The 22,961-nt window shown below is 39.0% G+C and overlaps 1 protein-coding gene across 3 annotated transcripts in view; it reads right to left on the bottom strand.

The window, feature by feature from the left end:
- mv (lysosomal-trafficking regulator mauve) overlaps positions 1–22,961 on the bottom strand; it is a 187,632-nt gene that overhangs the window by 116,498 nt on the left and 48,173 nt on the right. For all 3 annotated transcript variants that reach the window (XM_071584371.1, XM_071584373.1, XM_071584372.1), the window contains exons 13-18: positions 21,035–21,211; positions 16,724–16,875; positions 12,155–12,602; positions 8,730–8,923; positions 6,944–7,117; positions 1,548–1,895 (exon numbers count right to left, since the gene is read on the bottom strand). In XM_071584371.1, coding sequence (XP_071440472.1) covers positions 1,548–1,895; positions 6,944–7,117; positions 8,730–8,923; positions 12,155–12,602; positions 16,724–16,875; positions 21,035–21,211 — 1,493 coding nt within the window. The remainder of the gene's footprint in view (positions 1–1,547; positions 1,896–6,943; positions 7,118–8,729; positions 8,924–12,154; positions 12,603–16,723; positions 16,876–21,034; positions 21,212–22,961) is intronic.

The raw sequence follows: 22,961 nt of genomic DNA, 5'->3' as shown, positions 1-22,961 counted from the left end.
TCCCCCTTCACATTTCCTCTTCACAGTCTTCCTTTACATTTCCTCTCCATAGCAGGGATTTCATCTCCTTTCAGATATGTTGTGATCTACCGTTCCTAGATTAATACATTTACTGCTATGGCACTGGTTGGTTTGTTCAAAATCACAATATGAGGGTAGGCTGAAAACTAACGCACACACCCTTGTAGACCACAAACAAAATGACCTTTGGAACCACTCATGGTATAGCATGTGGAAGAAACATTCCCCCTCAACATGCATGAACAGGTTTGAGGTCGTTTCACTCATCCAGGATATTTGGAGAAGCAGAAGTATGGAGTGTTCTAGTGCTATGTCAACGCGAGTTATACAGCATGCTGTTATCGAATTTTTAACTGCTGAAAAAGTGACTCCTACTGAGATTCATAGTCGTTTAAAGGCTGTTTATGGTGACGATGCTGTGAATAGGTCTACTGTAAATTGATGGGTAGTAAAATTGCATGGTTGCGAGCCTGGAAAAGCCATAATTGTTGATGAAACACGCAGCGGACGTCCGATCACTGCCACAGACGATAAACATCGCAAACCGACAAATCAATCAAAAGCTTATCGCAACCCACATTGGAATATCCAAGGAAGAAGTTTGTTATGTTGAAGACAGCAGCCTGGCGCCAATAATCTTGCAACATGACTACGCTCGTCCACACACCTCGTGCGCAACCGGAGAGGCTCTGCGAAACCTGAAATTTGAACCGATTCCACACCCTCCTCATTCCCCCAATTTTTTTCCTCAACTCAAGAGACACCTTAAGGATAATCATTACACCTCGGATGATGAGGTGAAGGCAGCAGTCAAGTCAAGTGGATTCGAGAAAAGTCGACAGAGTTTATCAGTGACGGAATGAAAAAATCTTTTTACTTGTCGGGAGAAATGTGTTAGCCTTAATGGTGACTATGTTGAAAAATAAATGTATATGATTTTGAAACTTAAGAATTGCACTTTAATGAATTTTTTATCCGATCTGGCTATTTGTTTTTGTTTGCTATAAGCATGCGTGCATTACTTTTCAGCCTACTCTTGTATAATAACAATTTTCTCAATGCTTACCACCACTGTCTTCAAAATGAATGGAATCTTTTCAGTGGTAACCATTAATGAGAGATGGACTACTATAATGGATGATGAGCACATAATTGCCACATGGAAATTGTGTGGATGGAGTTTGAAACCTAGGCATTTAAAAAATTGAATGGAGGGGTCCAAGTACTGCCAAAAAGTGAATCCATGATGGCCATTCCAGCAGCCAAGCACAGAGGCAGTTAAAGAGTGATGGAAACTTACGAGCTTACACAATGTACAGAATCCCTTGTTGCAATTCTCAGGCATATGTTCCACCGATGAGTCCCCATTACAGTTGAATTAGGAAAACATGCATTCAGCTTAATGAAATTCAAAACTAACTCTACATTCATCCGTAACAGCATAAAGATTTTACATAAAATGCTAAATAATCAATCAATAACCATCACCCACTCCTTTAATGCATCACGCCATATTTCTTTCTTACCTTACAAAACAGCAATGTTGCTTCAACCATGCCTACGCGATTAAGCTGACTGGCATTGAACTCCCTGTGCGGATGGTCATCTCGCAGAAGGATCAGCAATATTCCAAAGAACAGCCCCAGTCCGGTATCTTCAGCCCCTGGTGAACACCCCACTCTGCATCCACCCTCGCCCTTGCCGTCCCTCCGAGTGGTACCATCATGCCGTTTCCATCCCCTCCACGCTTGCATGACCACCAAGAGGAGGCCTGGCTGGGTGATGATGGCATTCGACTGAGTCACTATGCGGAACTCGCCCGTAGCGGAGTGGTGATGAAGCACAGACTTGTCACAGCTCGCATCCAACAGCACCTGATGGGATAGCAAAGTACCACAATTGGCATAGGCATCAGGTTTATATCTGTCCATGTAAACCTTCACCCTTTTGCTGAGAGAAAGAGAGGGAAGATAACCTCTCCCTCACAGCACCACTTACTCCATCTGCAGACGGAGCCCAGTCCTAAGCGTCTCAGAATTTAACGATCTTATAAACAAGACAGGAGGCTTAATCCTTTGGAAATAAAAAGAGTCAAATGCACTTCAAACGAGAATTTGGATACCAGATACCAGAGGACGGGTACCAGTTGAAGCTGGAATTGGCATAGTTTACATACTACCTTGAACAAAAATTTCCCGGAATTTATTCAGAAAATTAAAAATACAAGTTTATTCATCTAAATCTATATTGTCCCCTTCAAAGTAATCCCCATCGACTGCAACACACTTATGCCAGCGCTTGATCCAATCCTCGAAACATTTTTTATATTCGGTTTTCGGTATGTCCATCAGTGCTTCCTGCGATTTTTCCATTACTTCCTCTCGGCTGCTAAAACGCGTTCCCCGTAATGGTTTTTTAACTCGATTGAACAGAAAGAAGTCACAGGGAGCCAAATCAGGTGAATTCGGTGGCTGTTGGATGGTATTTGTTGCATTTTTCGTCAAAAAATTACGAATAATGATAGCACTGTGCGACGGTGCGTTATCATGGTGCAAAATCCACGAGTTTTCTGCCCACATTTCTGGTCTCTTTCGGCGAATTGCTTCACGCAAACATCTCATAACGCCCAAATAATACTCTTTGTTTACTGTCTGGCCTTCTGGCAAAAATTCATGATGCACTACACCGTTGTAATCCATGAAAACCGTCAGCATTGCCTTCTTTTTTGACTGAAAACGACGTGGTTTTTTTGGTCTCGGCTCATTTGGTGAACGCCATTCACTTGCCTGATGTCTGGATTGCGTGTCGTACTCATAAACCCACTTCTCGTCTCCAGTAATGATCCTTTTGATGAATGTGGGATCGGATTCAGCCTCGCAAATCATGTCTTTTGCGACGTCAACACGGTCTCTTTTTTGCATGAAATTGAGGTATTTTGGCACCAACTTTGCTGCTACACGACGGAAACCCAAATCATTAACCACAATGTCTTGGGCGGATCCATAGGCAATGTTCAAGTCCTCCGCTATTTCTCTGATGGTTAATTTGCGGTTATTGACCAACATTTCTTTTACTTTATCAATTTTTTCACCGACTTTCGATGTCGATGGTCTGCCACTGCGTTCATCATCTTCGATTGACTCACGACCACTTCTGAACCGCTCGTGCCACTGGTAAACGACCGTTTTTTTAGAGAATCATTGCCGAAACACTTTTCCAACATTTCCAACGTCCGTGCGCCACTAAATCCGTTTTTTACGCAAAATTTAATACAAGTTCGTTGTTGCAAATTTAAATCCATTTCTGCAATTGTAAAAAATCGCCAACACACACAGAGATAGATGTACTCTTGGCTACGTAACTTTTGCAAATGTCAAGTTATGACACTAAGATTTAAAGGGAATATCAACAACAGATGTACCAATTTAACAAAAAAAACAGAACTCAAATCGGAACGATGGGAGCGCCACACGGTGGTTATTCCGGGAACTTTTTGATCAAGGTAGTATATTGGTTTGGCAATAGAAGGCAATGTCAACTGAGTGTGAGCTCAGTGATGTGCTGCTCCCTCCAGGAAAATTTTTGAATCTGTATGATTGAAGGAAATTTAGGACGGCCTCAGAACACGATAAGCCCTTGTCATTGAGAGCAGTTATATGTTTATTATGCCATGGTCATTGCAACAGTGCAACAGACATGAACTTATGCTGAATCAAGAATGCCAATATGGAAATCATTTGTAGCACGATGGATCACATTCATGCCCTGTTTTCACAGTAATTGAAACGGGGGATTGTATGGGGTTGCAATTTTTCTTTCCTTTTAGTGATTATTCAAATGCATTCAACCAAACCACAACTAGAGATATCGACTTGGCACATGGGTTTGGTTGAGATCTCCCTGATGGCTGGCACCAGCCAATCAGGGGAGATCATTGAGCATCAGGGGAGTAAAAAAATGATTGGCATTGAGCCAAAATGCATGTTAAATATTATTATTAATGCCATTGGCATCATAATATGTAACGTTTGGGATACTTGATTTTATAATTTGCTGTTCATTTGAGGAAGGAATATGAATAAATGTTTTCTAAACATATGTTGTAGAGTGTTTCAAAAAATGTAATTAGTGGCATCAAATGGCAGAGATATTTTCTTAGACCCCAATGTAATAACAATATTAACTTAAGGCACAGATATAAGAATAGGACATTTTATCCTGTTTTCCAGGAGTTAAAGTGCATTCAGATTATTATAAGGTGCTCATGAAGTGTAACATTAGGTTCAAGAGGAGAACAAACAGAAGATGAATGAGGAAAGGATGTACAGGCATTAACAGGGATGAAAAGGAAGGAGTCCCAGGAGGCAGTGGAAAAATTTATGAATAAGGATGAGAGATGAGTATAGCCAAAGAAAGATGGAAGCATTTAAAAAAGAGATACATGGAAGCTGCAACATACTATTAGAAGAGTAAATAGGAAAAGAATAATAAAAGCCATGGATTACATATGAGATTATTAGGAAGATAGAGAAGTATTGGCAGGAATGTAAAGAGAGAATAATGAGGAAGAAGTTGAAAGAGAGAAATAATAAATGAGGCAGAAAAACTATAATGATGAAGGGAGCATTGCGGAGGTAGAGCAGTGCAAGGACATGGAGAGCACACAAAGGCAAGATGCAGAAGGTGCACTGCAAAGAAAGATGAAAGGCCTATCGAGAAGTCAGGAAAGTTATCCATTTATATCGCAAAAGATATGGAAGGAACATCAATTGAATCATGAGAGATAGAAAGAATAGAAAGAGAATCAATAGAGTACTGGCCAGAGAGTTTAGACATAGAAAGAGGTATGACATAGACAAGGATGTTTTCAGTCCATAAACAGTTGATTGCCAGACAGAGTGTTAAGGGATTTGAAATCAATTAAGGCTGCTGGGGTAAACAATATTCCCATGGATTTCCTTTAATGGTTTAGGAAAAAATAGGATAAAAAGTCTTTATGGACTAATTTGTAGCATATGTGAGGGAGGGATTTTAATGGCAGACTTTGAGAGATCGGTATTAGTGCCTAATTCCAAAAAAAGATAAAGGCCACGTCATGTGAGGACTACAGGACAATTAGTTTGATATCCCATGCATCTAAAGTTGTTCTTAGGATCGTAAACAAAAGGATAGAGAGTAGGGCAAATGATTATTTAGGGGATGATCAGTTTGGGTTTAGAAAGGGGAGAGGTACCATGCCATTGCAGTAATGAGATTATTAATCGAGAGAAATATAGAACACAATCAGGAGGTATTTGCCTGTTTCGTAGATTTCAAAAAAGCATTTGATAGAGTGAGTTGGGAAAAACTAATGAGTATTCCGCAGAAAATAGGAATAGATTGGAGGGAAAGAAGGCTAATCTGCAACCTGTACATGTCTCAGACTGCACAGGTACTAGTGGGGAACAGGGAGTCCAGATGGGCAGTGTTAGGAAGGGGTGTAAGGCAGAGTTGACCATTCTCACCGTTGCTGTTCAACCTATATGTGGAGGAAATGATTAACGAGGCATGGGAAGAACTGGAGATAGGAATGAAAGGGGGTGGGGGATTCGTAAAATCAGTTAGGTTTGTTGATGACCAAGCTCTAGTTTGTCAGTCAGTCAAGGGATTAAAATAATTGCTTAGCACATTAGAAAAGCAGTGTCATACCCGTAAGTATGTGATGGGAATCAATGTAAACAAAACAAAGGGTTCAAAGAAACTGTGGGAGATGCAGAATATAGTAACCTTTAACATAGTCATCAGCTAATGCACTTCATAATGCTACAATCTCAAATTGCAAAAAATTCTACATGACCAGGATTTGAACCCAGATCCTTTGATATCAAGCTGAGTGGTTTAGCCAGTTAAGCAACCCGAGATCCTCTTACACTCCAAAATTTTAGACTCCAAAGGTTGCATTGCAATCCACATTAGCGGATGACTCAATTAAAAGTTACTGTCACAGCATCACCGTCAGTTCGTTTGAATTCGTCAAAGGCAAACACCCTATTGTTTAAAATTTAGCTTTAACCTTTCCGACTGAGGTGCAACATGCACAGCTACAAACACCTGTGATATCGTATGGATGGTATTTCATCATAACATCTAGTTACTTCACAGCACTCAAAGAGGAATGATTTTTGCACTTTGAAATTATTGCATTGAAAGCGTAAAAGTTTTGAACAATTTCGATGGCTACGCTAAATGTTAAAATTGGAAGTTAAATACTAGCCCAGGTGGAACATTTCATCAATCTTGAAATCATTTTGGATGAAAATGGCCAAAGATGCAATCGGGGCATTAGAAGAAGAATTGAGTTACACAAAAAAGCTTTAACAAGAAAGAGGGAATATATGACAGGCATGTTGAGCAAGAATGTTAAGAAAATATTTATAATGTTAGATAATGAAGTAAGTAGAGAAGACAAGAGTTAGCAATGAAGTATTCAAGTTAGATAATGTAAGGGATAAATATGAGTTGCATTCGATATCTTGGAGAATGCCAAGAGGAAATAGAAAAGTCCTAGTGTCACGTCGACTCAACAGAGGACTGACTCACATCGCGTGACTGAAAATGAAAGAAAATTGCACTGCAGTTCACAAAGCAGAGTGATCGACCATTTGAAACGGATTCTAATGCGTAGCCAGAACCACATCCTGATTTTACCCTACCAAATATTGACTCTTTTCTACGTTAGTTATTTTAAAATAGGATATTTGGAAACCCAAATTTTTCAGGAGCTTGAATTTGGAACAAACAAGGTTTTATTGAATAAACATTTTTTAGAACATAAGAATTATACTCAATGTTTCAATAATGCATTTTCATTAGGAATTTATTAATGAAAAAATAAAAATAGAAACTCTTTGAAATACTCAAAATATCTGTAAATGCCTCTTACCTTCAGCATATGATTTCCTGCCTTGCAAAGTGAAGATGAGAGGACTCTGACGATGAGTTTTGTAAACTCATTGTTCACAAACTGTGAGTAAAAGTCTCCATCACAGCGCACGAGGTCCAAGAGGAGGAAGAGGGCCTTGGCCTGGCTCTCTTCATCCGCACTCACCTCCACCGTCTACCATGGAAGCATTGAGTAAAGTGAGGAACACAGAGAAAACTATTCCCGATTCATAATTACCACTCTTCGTCATGCATTAATCCAAAGAATCGTACTGTTTTCTCAAAGCAAAAATCTCTTGAAAAATTTCTCGTCATTATTGACTCCCTTTATGAATTGATTATGTTAGTAAAATCAGAATTCGGAAAAGGTGTTTAATACCAGCTACAATGTTTGCATAAAAAGTATCACGAATAATTTCTTCCTGATGTGAATGTACGTCACAGCATGCTTGCACCGGGAATCTACCTTATTTACATACTAAGTAAGTATAATACTTTGTATGCAAACAATCTACAAGCATATTCCTAGACTTGGTCACTCACACATCCCAAAATAAAGTTTATCCATACCTTCATCCAGTTTATCCAACCCAAGAATATGCGACATAATCATAATGTTGGATTAGCAAAGAAAAATGTCCTCTTTATTTCAGAAATCAGTTCCTTTCAAAAAAAAAAGACTTTTTCAGAAATTTTAAGGCTTGATTTGGGGAAACTAAATAGAGAACTGGTGACATTCAAATACAATTATCAGTGCTTTTCTGAATTGTGGAAAATTATAACTTGTCAGTTTCACTGATTTTTATTTAAAACGACCGGTTTCATTACGCAGTCAACAAAATTCTGAAGATGAAACAACTCATCATGAATTTTAAGAACTCATAATTTATCATAATGTTCCATACAGTTTAAAATAATAATATGCTTTAACTCAACAGATTTATACCAAGAGGTTAACAATAAAGAAATTAATTAAATCTCCAAGAAGACCATAATGTTATCAATTCGGATGGTTTAGATAATTACAAAGGACTAAATAATTACAACTACATCCTGTTTAAACAATATGAAAAGTGCAATGATACAAATTTTACAGGGACATTTCATATAATAGTTAATCCCCTCTTGGGCCACCAAACCTTTCCCCCCTTATGCCTAACCAGGGTGCTCACTTGTGGCAGGAACCATCATGCACCACCATTCAGGTTCCCAACATTGGATGGCATCAGATGTCATGCTCACCACTGAGACTATGCCTCAATAATAGCTATATCCTCTTGTCCACTCAAGTGACTTTGCTTTCGATTTCTTTCTTTGGCCCGACAATATGACACACCCATAATGACAACTGCAATATGCTGAAAAGTCATCAGAATAAGCCAATAAATGATTACTAAACACCACTGGCTACAACTAGAACTCTTTTAACATTGACACAACTCTGGCCTTTCATTACGTCGATATTCCACCATAACATGAAAAAGGATGGCAACTAATTTCCTGCAGTCCCTTTGCTCACCCTTCTCCATGCCAATGCCCTCATACTTCTCATTTTTCCCCAAAGTGTTTTCAGTCAGACTAGGGACACGTTTATGGGATAGGACTTGGTGAAATTTCATGTGGATCATCCCTCTTTGCTTTGAAAGCCCACTGACATCAGTGAAGTCAGTCCTAAACAACAAATTTGTTTCATTGATAGGGCCTGATGGCTTGAATGTCACAAACTTGAACCAATCTCAAATAAAAGATACTCTTGCAATGAATGGAGCATACATATGTATACGTACCCTGGCAAACAGGAAAAGAAGGAGGTGTACACCACCAAGGGAAGAAGCTGCTGCCACCAGACCACGGTACTGCTGCAGATTGGGGGTGGAAAGGCATAAAGGGTGTAGACCAAGCGGGAGCTGTTGACTGGCACGTTGGTCCATGGTGACCACCCGGAATCCAGGTTGCCCAGGAAACAGCGAGCTCACAACCCCTAGATTAGAAGGGACGACCACAAAGGGATGAGAATAGGGTACGACTAACACTCGCATGCATCCAAGCAAACTCTTCAAGGGTTACAGGCCTGCGGCAGCCATTTCCACCCAGTGATATGCAGCTAGTCCCAAAAGTGTCAGACCTCAACATGAAGATGGCAGCACTCTTCAACAAAAGTCAGGGAATGTGTTTGCGCATGCGTTGAAAGGTACTCTACACAATTTTAGCCATTTTGGACACACCAGTGGTTGTTTCACTTTTGTTTGAGTGAGCAGCTGTGATGGTTTTGGCAAAAATGGAAAAAATTGAGTAACTAGCTGTCATTAAGTAACTTATTTTCCCATCAATAGCATGTGTATTTTCTATACAAAAATGTTCAGATGATTGAAAAAAAATGATGATGCGCGTTATGTAATGAAAATTGAAAAAATCTAAACATTTACAGACCAATGTACACAATAATTTAAAGAGGAGTCTCACAAAAATAAATTGGTCTGGAAGCATGCCTTTCTAATTGCATTTTATTTTATACACATTTGCTACTGTTACAGTACATTAATGACATTCAGTACGTCACAGTATTAATGAGATTTCATCTCATAAATCCATGAGAAAAAGAAGAAACATATTCTAATACGTATGGTTAAGAACTTAGGCCAACAAAGTTAGACATAGAAAAGGAACATGACGTAGAGGAAGATAGCTTAGGTCCAGGCATACTCGACATTGAGATAGAAATGGCATTAAGGGAGATGAAACTGAAAAAGGCCGTAGGGGTGGATAACGTTCCTGCGGATCTACTGAAATGTTTAGGAGAATGTGGGAGGAAGAGGCTATATGGGCTGATTCGTAGAATCTATGAAGAAGAAATCTGGCCGGAAGACTTTGTGAGATCAGTTTTAGTTCCTATTTCAAAAAAGGTAAAGGCTACATCATGTGAAGACTACAGGACGATAAGTTTGATATCCCATGCAGCTAAAGTTGTTCTCAGGATAATAAACAAAAGGATACAGAGTAGGGCAAATGATTACTTGGGGGATGATCAGTTTGGGTTTAGGAAGGGAAGAGGTACGCGTGATGCCATTGCAGAAATGAGATTATTAATCGAGAGGAATATAGAACACAACCAGGAGGTATTTGCCTGTTTCGTAGATTTCGAAAAAGCATTTGACAGAGTGAATTGGGAAAACCTAATGAGTATACTGAAGAAAATAGGAATAGATTGGAGGGAAAGGAGGCTAATCCGCAACCTGTACATGTCTAAGACTGCACAGGTACTAGTGGGGAACGCGGGGAGTGCGGTTGGGCATTGTTAGGAAGAGGTGTAAGGCAGGGTTACCCATTATCACCGTTGCTGTTCAACCTGTATGCAGAGGAAATAACTAAAGAGGCATGGGAAGAGCTGGAGGTAGGAATGAAAGTGGGTGGGGAATATGTAAAATCAGTTAGGTTTGCTGATGACCAAGCTTTAGTTTGTCAGTCAGCCAAGGGGTTGCAAGCATTGCTGTGTGAATTGGAAATTCAGTGCGACAGGTATGGGATGAGAAACAATATTAATAAAAAAAGATTATGCGATTTTCTAGAAAGAAAAAGGCTAAGCTAAACATTAAAATAGGAGGGCAAAAACTATAGCAGGTAGAACAGTTTACGTGCCTCGGAAGTGTTTTGGACCAACACGGTCAAAGTCGTAGGGACGTAAGGAGAAGAATTGCGCTAGGCAAAGAGGCTTTCACAAGGAGGAGGGAGTTGATGACGGGGACATTGAGTAAGGATGTTAAGAAAAGACTCGTAAAAACTTTGATATGGAGCGTAGCTATGTACGTCGCGGAAACGTGGTCATTGAAGCAGGAGGATAGACGTAGATTGGAGGCTTTTGAAATGTGGGTGTGGAGAAGAATGGAGAAGGTAAAATGGAGAGAGAAGAAAACAAATGAGGAAGTGCTTGGTATGGTGGGCAAAGAGAGGGGTTTGCTGGGAGCAATCCTATGGAGGTAGGAAAAGTTGATGAAGGTATTTACCAGCAGCGGGATGTTGAAGACTGTGAATGAGGGGAGAATGCTAGGCAAACGAGGAAAGGGATGTTGGACGGGATGAAGGGAGGAAGAAAGTACTCAGAGCTGAAGAGGGACCTGCTGTAAAGTAGAATGTTGTGTTTTGCTAGGGGTCACAAATTATTAAATTAGTAATTATGTCTATCCAAAAACCTACCTTAAACCTACCTAATTATACCTTTACCTATTATAATACCTAATTACAATTAGGTATTATAATTAGATTACCTAATTATAATAATAATAATATTTACGTGCATATATAATATTTACACGCATATATATGTACATATACACAGATGTACAGAATCTATACGCATTCAAGGTAACTATGAAGCTCTGGGCATGTGGTATCTAAACCAATTCATGATAAATAAATACCAAGTTCTGGGTATGCATTATACATAAGGTGCACATTATTGATGGGAAAATACAATATTTGTTTTTGAAGGTTCTATATAAATCAAAGACGAGTGGGAAGCTGTGTGTGGGGACTCTACAGCATCATTTACGGCCATGAAATTTGCGCAGCTGAATTGATACGTGGCCACACCAGCTTGGCTGATGACAAGTGTTCAGGGCAGCCAAAAACTGCATTTTTTGTGATAATAATTTTTTGCATTATCGATTCATAACTTTGGATGAAACTTGCACCCACCACTTCACTCCCAAGGTGAAAGAACAGTAGAAACAGTGGACTACAAAGAGTGAACCTGCTCCAAAATAGGCAAAGACGGTTCCATTGACGAGAAAGGTTATCATGGGATGGTGAAGTCTAGATAGATATACTAGCTCGAATGGCATCCTGATTTTATCCTGCCAAATATTAACTCATATCTACGTTAGTTATTTTAAAACACAATATTTCGAAACCCAAATTTTTCAGGAGCTTCAATTTTACAATAAAAAGGTTTTACTGCATATTGAGATTGCTAAGAACTTTCAACTAAATTGATCACCACAGCTTCAGCTGAAATTTAAAAGCACACTTCCTAGAATAAAAAATAACGCATCTCTCCATGTTAGTACATTAATATTCACTCATTACAGAGACAAGACTGAGAAACCACCAGTGATATAATTGCTGTTATCAAGATGGACTCCCAAAGGAATGTTTTCCACCCCAACCCAAGATGCCACATTAACCCGAGATACCAGTGAGCAATAAGACCTCTCACCTCCAGGACTGGTGACAATCAGAGGGTACACGTTGACAAACGTAGGATTTTCAGCGGAGTACGTGAGGAGGAGATTGTCCTGGAGCAGCTTGAGGTTCGAGCCCCCACCACCTTCAAAGAGAGAGTCCCAGTCAATGCCCACGGAGAGCACACTGCCCAGGGTAAGGAGAGGGGAGAAGTTGGGATGGCACCTCTCAGCATCACAGTCTGTCAGGTGGGTGAAGTTGGGGCCCATCCCCATCAGGCAAAGTGCCTTCTCCTTTGTGAAGACAGCGCCACGGAAGAGCACAAGGCTGCCAAAGAACCACGAGCTGCCAGTGGAATTCTTGGAGACCTTGGCCATCTGGTGGCCAAGGAGCAGGCAAGTGGGCACCACCCTACGCATCACGAGTCCGCTGAAGGTCATCAGGACTTTGACCTCCCGGCAGCCATTGATGAAGAGGGTGACCTGTCACAGAATATGCATTCAATGAGAAGAGCTAGTGCTCCATCAGAGCTAAAGGTAATACACAGAGGCAGCACTCTCACTCAAAGGTAAATTAAGAGTACAATTAGGAGTCTGAAAATCGTGTAAATATCATCACACAGAAAGATTAGGTTTGTCCATCAAAATTTTAAAGAATGAAACAATTAACCGCGGAAAGCAATATGAAATTATACTATTCATGACATGTTTTAACCCCTCAGGGCAGTTCTCAGTACATGATCCGTCCCAGTCAGCAAGCCTTACCCACAGACACTGTATGCCCCACTCCGCTCTCTCGGTTTTGAATTTTTTTCAAATCCATCAAGTCCGTCTTTATAAGATACGCAAGTTCTTTGCATTTTCCCTTTGACCTCACCTTCTGTTCGTCTTTATTGCTTGATATGAACTCCCTTGCTAATTTCTCTGGAACCATTCCTGTATCACTCTTTCTTTTTGTTTCCTCATGACATTTGCGAGGGCAAAAGGCCTCACCAGCTTCTATAGTCTCAGGTGTTAGATTTCTTTCTTGAGAAAGAGACGTAAAAAAGCCTTGTATATAACCCCCGTAATGGATTCCAAGAGGGATAAGCTTTTTTTGAGTGAAGATAATATAGAGAATTAAGTAGAACACCTGGACGGAGAAAGAGAAGTGGGTATTGGACGTGATGGTGCAAGTTCAAGTGAGGACGTTTGGTCGAGAGGCACTTCACTGAAAAGATACCACCGAACGGGGTGAAGTCCAGGCCCCAAAGAAGATGTCAGGTGTTCTCGGCACGAGGTAAAAGGAGGGATACAGTGTATTGGTGCCCCAATTGCAATGCAGGCCTATGTTTGGAGGATTGTTACAAATTATACCACGCAAAACTGAACTTTAAGAACGGAGGTTCGAAACTTAAAGAATAACGAAAAAGTGAAAATATAAAATATAACGTAAATATTTTTACCAAATATATTAAGCAATTTAACAAAAGGTAATTTTTTAAAATTTTAGAATAAATATTTAAAAAGATGATAATTATTTTCAACAATGCTGTAAGAGGGAGAGATTTTAGAAAAATTAAATACCACGATTGGGGCCCAAGCATTTAAATACCTATACCGGCTGGAGGGGTTAAAACTCGCCAGAACAAGCAAACAAAATGTGTAACGAGAATTACTATCATCTGTTACCTACTTTATCAGCAGAGAACATGAAATTAAGGCCTTGCAATATATTGTGCAAATTAACAATCCCTGTGGCAAAAAGATTTTCCATAACAGATATGAAATTTCCCTTCAATCCAAATTTGGCTAATGTGAAATGAGTGAACATGAAATGATGTGTACAAACATCATTACATTTACTGGAAAATGATAAATGAATTTTTCACACATAAAATGGTGGATTTGAAAATGAAAAAGTGGGAAGCAGAAACTTCATTAGTGACTTCAAGAAGCTTGTAGATTCTGAGGGTTACACACTGCAAAAGTTATTAAATTGTGATGAGATGGATCTCTCATGGCAGATGATGCCACAACGAACATATATAAAAGAAGAGAATGCATTACCAGGCAACAAACCAATAAAAGACCATCTCAAGCTGCTACTATGTGCAAATGCAAGAGGTGATTTGATTGTTAAACCCCTGCTTGTTTACTATTAAAAAACTCCACAAGCCTTCAAGAAGAGTCTAGTCCAGAAGAGCAGGCTTAATGTGATGAGAAGGTCATGGTGGAGCATAGGAAACTGTACATTGAACATTGAGAAGTATTACCCTAATAAGGCAATGGCTATGCTGATACAAATTTATTTATACCATATTCATTTTTTAGCCTGAAGCTTTCTAAACTTTCCACGCTGTTTCTTTCAGTTTCCCAGTTTACAATATCCCACATAGCTCTTGGTTTATTTTGGATATTTGCAAAAAAAACCATTAAAATTAGCTTTTTTTAAATTTTTTGGAATGGTAGCATATTCTTTCTTGTCCTCCTTGTAGTCATCATCAGGGATGAAAACCCCCTTCAATCAATTTATCCTAATTAACTAGAGTTTTTGGCCAGCTGCTTTAACTTCATTTTTTAACCAAAATGTTCTACTAGCCTTTTTTGGGACAGTAAGTTTTTTTGGGAAACGGCTCTCAAATGCAAGTTTAATATATCCAAGCAAGAATGAGTACTTTTCAAGCACACATGTTAACTTATACAAATCAACCCAAGACACATTTGATAGTATATCACAGACAATCCAATTTTTTCTTTGGTGTAAAAAATTTTATAAACGCTTAGGTTTGCCGTAGTTTAAGCAGTTCCCTACCACCGATTGAGCACAGTGGTCAGATAGAATTTGATCAACTGCAGAAACATCAACTTTGTCAGCCAATTGATGATTATATAATCAATATTGGTAGCCGTGGTTTTGGTTTGCCATCCAGGCAAGTTTATCAAATATATTTAACCATAAAATTCTAACAGGTGCCTAAGTTTGAGCAAAACTTTGCTTTGAGGTATAATATCAATGTTAAGATCACCATAGATAATGCAGTTTTTGTTCTTTCTTATGATGAATTTTAACAGTTGATCAAAAATTAATCTAAATTTCTAATCGGGAGTCTGTAAAAACAGCTACATAAGTATTTCCCCTGGTATTTACCAAAATTCAATTGCTGAAATTTCAATGCATTTTTCTTTAGCAATGTACTCAGAAAATTCTAAAATTTTAAGCTGGCATGAAATTGTGATTGGTATGGAATTGGCATGTTATGAAACTGTAATCTGAGGAACATCATCGTCATTAAATCAAGCATTTTTAGTTCAGAGAAAATTGTAAGCAACCTTATCATCCACAATGCACGATAAGGCTCTTTTTAACTATTTGGCATTATTAACTGTATCTTGAGTATATACATCTACCACGCAGTGACTTTTGCTGAGAAAAACAGGAGTGACTTAACAATGAATAATAGTTATCACTGTCACATACCAGAAAATGTAAAGATAAAATGTGAAAACATCAAACCTGTCTATGGCAGCTTAAGGACCAACATCAATGGGCACAAAAATGTTTAACAACCTGCCTAACCATTTAAACAATGAGAAAAGAATTTCACCATTCAACAAGAATCTATTTGCATATCTGGTTGATGAGTGTTATTATAATATAAATGAATTTTTATGTAAACTTAAATGTACATCGGTTTCCTGGCATATAGTATCTTTATTTCTATTTCTATTCGGGAATAATGTGATCCGTATCCCACTGACGTGTCCAATACACCTGCCATGTATTCTCAATACTGAACACTGTGTCTGCTGGACAAATAAATATATTATTCTTATTTTTTACTCAACTATGGAGGTATTACTATATTATTATTACTATTGATAGTCTACCATTTAAGGTAGGATTTATGTGAATACAGACCGATTATCACTACATTTCTTAGCTTAGTCTAACCAGAAAAAACCTGACACCCCACATTACATTAACCTGCTCCTTAGTTCCAAGCACTTAATACTACAATATGTAACATTATTTGAAGCAATGAGGTACCTTAATTAATTTTTTAAGAAATGTATTCCAAGCAAAATGCTAAATTTTTAAAATTAATCTGTTCAAGGAAAAAGGCCTTGCATGATCTCTAAAAGCTAAAATATCATGCATGAAAAAAACTCACAACCATAATTTCTATCAGTGGAAAACCTCTTCAGTGCTAGCATGTGAAAAATCAGAATAACTGCATTTCTAAGTTGAATAAACACATGCATTGACTTTGGCCATTTTGTGCTTTCGAAATACACACACACACACACACACATACATACTTACATGCAAACATACATACATACATACATACATACATACATACATACATACATACATTAATACATAAATACATACATATTTTTGAAAAGGGTAGATATATTTTTAATATGTCTGCTATGAAAACAAAAAAGAAGCCAACAACACTGAATTAAATTGTCAACAGCTCAAATCTTGCCCTGCCGATGTATGATGCAGTTTAAGAATGACAATATCAACACTTTCATTCCTTGCCTTAAATGCAAGACATGGGAATAGAATTGCATCAGCAAAGTGGGTGCGAGGGCAATGCGATGGCACCCACCTCAATGACGCTCTTCCTCCTCTGCATATAGTCCTTCACATTGATGGCCAGGTGGTGCCAACTGCCAATGGGCAGGCAGTTCTCAACAGTAGACTCACACAGAGTTTCAAATTTCTTCCCTTCCATTCTGGTCAGCTTCAGCGACAGCAAGCCTAAAATCATAAATCGCCCAGTTCAACAACTTCCACATTAAAATAAAAAGGCCACAAGTACTTTCATTATACCATTACTATGGAGATTGGATTATCCCAGTTTGAAAGCGGGTGCCCATACACACATGATGCATTTCAGCCCATTTTTCCACCATGTGATGTTACATTGGAGGCATCCTCTAGGAAATAGGGTTTCAGACAAATTTTCTGGAAAACTAACATGGACATAACATTAACATTTACGCAAGAGGTGAAAACTGATGACAAAAGGTATGGATGAAAGACTCAAAGATAGTTGACTAAATACTAAGTGGTCTGTGAAATAAATGTGCGAACTAGTGCAATCTGGTGGCGAAATATACATGGGAACCGGCGAAATCACGGAGCAACAAATCAACATCAAGTTTTTGGGTAAATGTGGTAAAAGTTATCAAGAAATTACTGAAATGTTGACAGCTGTTTACAGTGATAATGCTCTGAAGAACACATCTGTTTTCAAGTGGAATAAGCTTTCTAAAGATGGCCGACAAGACGCCACAGACGACGCAAGGTGGGGACAACCTTCAACCACCTGTGCTGACGACAACAATTGATTGTGTGCAGTCCCTTGTCCTTCTTACCGATCGTTGAAAAACTGTCCGAATGATAGCTGATGAAATGAATTTAGGAAAATCAACAGTGCACACTACTTTAACTGAACATTATGGATGGATCCTTCACCATGACAATGCACCTGCACATTCATTCAGCATTGATTGTTCGCCTGTTTCTGGCAAATAATTCAATCACCTTGATCCTTGATCATCCTCCTTATTCGCCAGATCTCGCCCCCCCCCCCCCCCCCTGCGACTTTACCCTTTTCTCCCAAAATACAAAAATATGATGAGGGGACATCACTGGGAACATGTGGACACAATAAAGCAAAAAACAATGAGAAAACTAAAAAGCCAAACTGCCAAGGACTTCCAAGGGTGCTTCAAACGAGATGGAAAACAAGATGGAATAAGTGCCTAGTAATGAATGGAGAGTACTTTGAAGGGTAAAAAATCAATGTGGACTAAATTTTCCAAACTAAGGTTTTTATGGCCTCAGTTTGCGTATTTATTGGACAGACCTCGTATAATTAATCAAATCTAATTTATCACTTCAAATTTAAAAAATTAAATATCTTAATTTTCTTTATTTCAACTTAGTTTATATTATTCAATCTCTTTATTATCAAAATAATATTGTTCCTGTTAATTATTTCATTGATTTTGGATTGTTAAAACTGACAAACAGTGTGGATTAATGAATGCCATTCAACATATCCCCCCGCCACATGCCCTTGCGGCGGCTTGCGGGGTATTAAGTAGATGTAGATATACCTCAGTGGAAAAAATATATAAAAGAAAAAATGAAAGTATGGAAAATGCTGCATTAACTCAATGATGGATAATAAACACTAAATACCAAAGGACCTCACTCAATGAGAACCACGTATAGCAAGTAATTTGCATAACGAATATAAATATTCTGCCTGAAAATGACTCTCTAAACAAGTGAAGTTTCCTGAAACAAGTGAGGAGCAAAGGGAAATTTCCTGGATAATTTTGCAACTGCTGTTTCAGTTGGTGTTTAGAACTCATTCTGCTAGCAGTAGTAGTTTTGGACTCTCACAGGCATTTAACCATCGCCCTTATCAGTAAGGAGACTGGCCTTGGAGTAGGAACCTTCCACACTATTCTAACAGAGGATCTTGCGATGAGGAAAGTGTGCGTGAAGCTGGTGCCATAAGTCTTGAGCGAGGAACAAAAACTGTCGCGGGTGGAAATTTCGCAAGAAATTTTGGACTGCATCCATGAAGATGAAGATTTTCTCGACAACGCTATTACCTCCAAGGATAGCTCAAAAGGAGCTTAAAGGATATCGATTTCACTCCATCAAGGCAGTTCAAGCGGCGGCGACGAAGGCTTTCAACAGTATCCTGGAAACCGACTTCCAGCAGGCTTTTGACCAGTGGCAAACTACAGGTGTATCGATGCAGGAGGAATGTATTTGGAAGATTATTAAGTAATTGTAATGATAACTGCAATAAATTTTGATTTTTGGAACCAGTTTCAGTACTTATTGTGCGGACCCTGTATCATTTGTAATTTTTGTGGACTAAGTTTCATTACCCTTGCAAAAATATCTCCAATGAAAAAGCCACAAAAGAATAAAATGATCCATATAAATGAAAAGTAAATTCATTGAAAAGTGAGATCCATGTGACAGCATAGCTGATCTAACACACAAAATCAGTGGACATACTACCTTGATCAAAAAGTTCCCGGAATAACCACCGTGTGGCGCTCCCATCGTTCCGATTTGAATTCTGTTTTTTTGTTAAATTGGTATATCTGTTGTTGATATTCCCTTTAAATCTTAGTGTCATAACTTGACATTTGCAAAAGTTACGGTCGGTTTTCGGTATGTCCATCAGTGCTTCCTGCGATTTTTCCATTACTTCCTCTCGGCTGCTAAAACGCGTTCCCCGTAATGGTTTTTTAACTCGATTGAACAGAAAGAAGTCACAGGGAGCCAAATCAGGTGAATTCGGTGGCTGTTGGATGGTATTTGTTGCATTTTTCGTCAAAAAATTACGAATAATGATAGCACTGTGCGACGGTGCGTTATAATGGTGCAAAATCCACGAGTTTTCTGCCCACATTTCTGGTCTCTTTCGGCGAATTGCTTCACGCAAACGTCTCATAACGCCCAAATAATACTCTTTGTTTACTGTCTGGCCTTCTGGCAAAAATTCATGATGCACTACACCGTTGTAATCCATGAAAACCGTCAGCATTGCCTTCTTTTTTGACTGAAAACGACGTGGTTTTTTTGGTCTCGGCTCATTTGGTGAACGCCATTCACTTGCCTGATGTCTGGATTGCGTGTCGTACTCATAAACCCACGTCTCGTCTCCAGTAATGATCCTTTTGATGAATGTGGGATCGGATTCAGCCTCGCAAATCATGTCTTTTGCGACGTCAACACGGTCTCTTTTTTGCACGAAATTGAGGTCTTTTGGCACCAACTTTGCTGCTACACGACGGAAACCCAAATCATTAACCACAATGTCTTGGGCGGATCCATAGGCAATGTTCAAGTCCTCCGCTATTTCTCTGATGGTTAATTTGCGGTTATTGACCAACATTTCTTTTACTTTATCAATTTTTTCACCGACTTTCGATGTCGATGGTCTGCCACTGCGTTCATCATCTTCGATTGACTCACGACCACTTCTGAACCGCTCGTGCCACTGGTAAACGACCGTTTTTTTTAGAGAATCGTTGCCGAAACACTTTTCCAACATTTCCAACGTCCGTGCGCCACTAAATCCGTTTTTTACGCAAAATTTAATACAAGTTCGTTGTTGCAAATTTAAATCCATTTCTGAAATTGTAAAAAATCGCCAACACACACAGAGATAGATGTACTCTTGGCTACGTAACTTTTGCAAATGTCAAGTTATGACACTAAGATTTAAAGGGAATATCAAAAACAGATGTACCAATTTAACAAAAAAAACAGAACTCAAATCGGAACGATGGGAGCGCCACACGGTGGTTATTCCGGGAACTTTTTGATCAAGGTAGTATATGATTTGCACTACCCTTAGGAACAAAGACAAAATTAAGGAGGTTAAAGGAAGTGATAATGAGAGACAGAAGTGAGAATGAGAAGTACCATCAGTGACCTTTACAACATTCTCTGAACCTTATAATAAGCAGAGTGAATAGAGGGTATATTCACAAACCCTGCTCAGTACTCACACTCAATTACCACACCATGATTCAATGATGGTAAAAATGTATGAAATATGTACCACCAGTCATATAAAATTGCAAAACTTTTCTGCATAATTAATATTCTTCAAACCATAAAAGATAGTGTTGACAACATTTTATAACACAATATTCTTGCCATTTGATTTTCTGATTTGTTTTTAATATTCAACATAATTAATGCTTTCTGATATTTGAGCTTCGACAAGCAGCAATGGTGCATCATTCTAGTTTTGAATGAGCGACACGTCATCAAAACGCAAGCCCCCAAACGCAGATTCCAAGGAGGAGGGAGTGGGGGAATTTCACTCTCCCCCCCCCACCCACCCACCCACCCCGCCCCTGCTCACCTGCACTAGGGTTGGCCCATGCCTCCAACGTGAGCACCTCACTCCCGACCGAGAACAAGTGAAGTGAGCCAAGGCTGCTGCCAACGGGTTTCCATGCAATGCCGTTCCCGGCTCCCTCTGCTCCGGTAGTGCTGAGAGAGGGTGTGAAAGAGGAGGTGGCACCCTGCGGGGGAGGGCCTGTGGAGGAGACACAACCAATACAACTATCTTAAATTAAACATTCAAGCCCCACAACAGACTCCTGCTGCCCTAGCCTTTTTCCCCATTCTATCAAGTGATGCAATAACATCTATTCTGTTCATTCAACTGGGACAAATGCTCTCCGGCGAAGGTTTGGCCCCTGTGGCACACCTTCAGGGATGGTGAGCCGGGAGTGACTTCTCTTCCGGACCCCAAGGGGCACACAGACCACCAGCGCCAACCAGAGAGCACTAAAAATATCACTTAGCATTAAGGGGTAATCCATTATCAATACTGGAGTTACACCAAATGTCACAGCATATTGCATAATGAGATCAAGGATATAAGATGAATTATGTAATATACAAGATAATGCAGTATCATGTTTAATCCCAATTAATACTGACATTGTTCATTTGAAGAAAATTTTAATTAAACACCATTTAAAATTTTTCATTTTCAAAGAATCTAGGATTCCAAGAAATTGAGGGAAATGCTACAACGGTAGCTTTAAATCAAGTAATCCGCTAAATATGCATTACAATGCAACATTTTCAGGGTGTAAAAACCATTTGCTTTGGCCAGGATTCAAACCCGGATCCATCTATGTCTGGCCGAATGCTTTAACCAGTTAAGCCACCGAAGGGTCCTGGAACAATTCGAGATTTTGGGGGCTCTAAAGGGACAAGATGATGTGACAAAATACCGTACATACATGACTCCATTAAAAGTTACTGTCATGGCATCTCCCACAGTTTCTTGGAATTTGTCAAAGATGAAACGCCCCTAGTGTTTACAGTTGGCTTTAACCTTGTGGGCTATGGCATATCACGCACAACTATGACTGCCTGTGACATTGTATGCACGGTATTTTGTCACAACATCTTGTTCCTTTAAAGTCCCCAAAACCTCGGAGTGTACGAGTATGACTCAGCCAGGCATCGAGGGATCCAGGTTTGAATCATGGTCAAGCCATTTTTACATTCTGAAATTGTTGAATCTAGAATTGCTGGCCACCGTCTGAACATGGATTCCCTGGAAAATGAAACCAATATTTTGAGGAAATACCGCATGAAATGGTCAGCGATAAAGAGCTGTTATCATTTCACTCACACCAAAAATATATCACTTACTTAATAGGAAATCTGAAAATCACTCGTATCATAACTAGACAACCACAATACATTACATTTCCAGGAACTAACAAAACTCACAACAAAATGATTGTACTATCACAGTAAAGATGAGCATAAAACTCTGGGGAAATAGAATTAAAAATATTTAGGTGACAAATATTAAGGTGCCTATTTAAAATAATTCTTAGAACATAACAATTAAAAATATTTAGATAAACATTAAGGCCCTAATTTTCACACAAAGCTATTTAAAATTGCGCATTCTAAATCTCAAGTTTCTGTCAATAGAGGGTAGCACTTGGCAAAGGTGTTGCAGGAGAATAAAGATCCTGAGGCGTGAATTTGTGGTATCTCTCAAGTGTATCTCATAATGACATGCAAGAATTTCCCCCTTAGCAAATTCGAAAAAAACTGATTTTTACAGAGCATTCACCAAATCCCTTTTGCTTACCATTCTAAAGACAGATGAGCATCTCAGACACGTATTTCACCCAGATGTACGTCCCTTCTAATCCTGATTAAAAGCCACATTTTTGGCATTTCTCCTAAAAACTCCTTAATCAATGGTGGGCCAAATTGGCCACAATCAGTTCCACACAATAAAAGGTTTC

This window comes from Hetaerina americana, unplaced genomic scaffold, assembly GCF_022747635.1.
Source record: "Hetaerina americana unplaced genomic scaffold, ioHetAmer1.1.p SCAF_18, whole genome shotgun sequence".
NCBI lineage: Eukaryota > Metazoa > Arthropoda > Insecta > Odonata > Calopterygidae > Hetaerina > Hetaerina americana.
The sequence above is the reverse complement of the archived record's forward strand: the minus strand, read 5'-3'. Positions and strand labels throughout refer to the sequence as shown.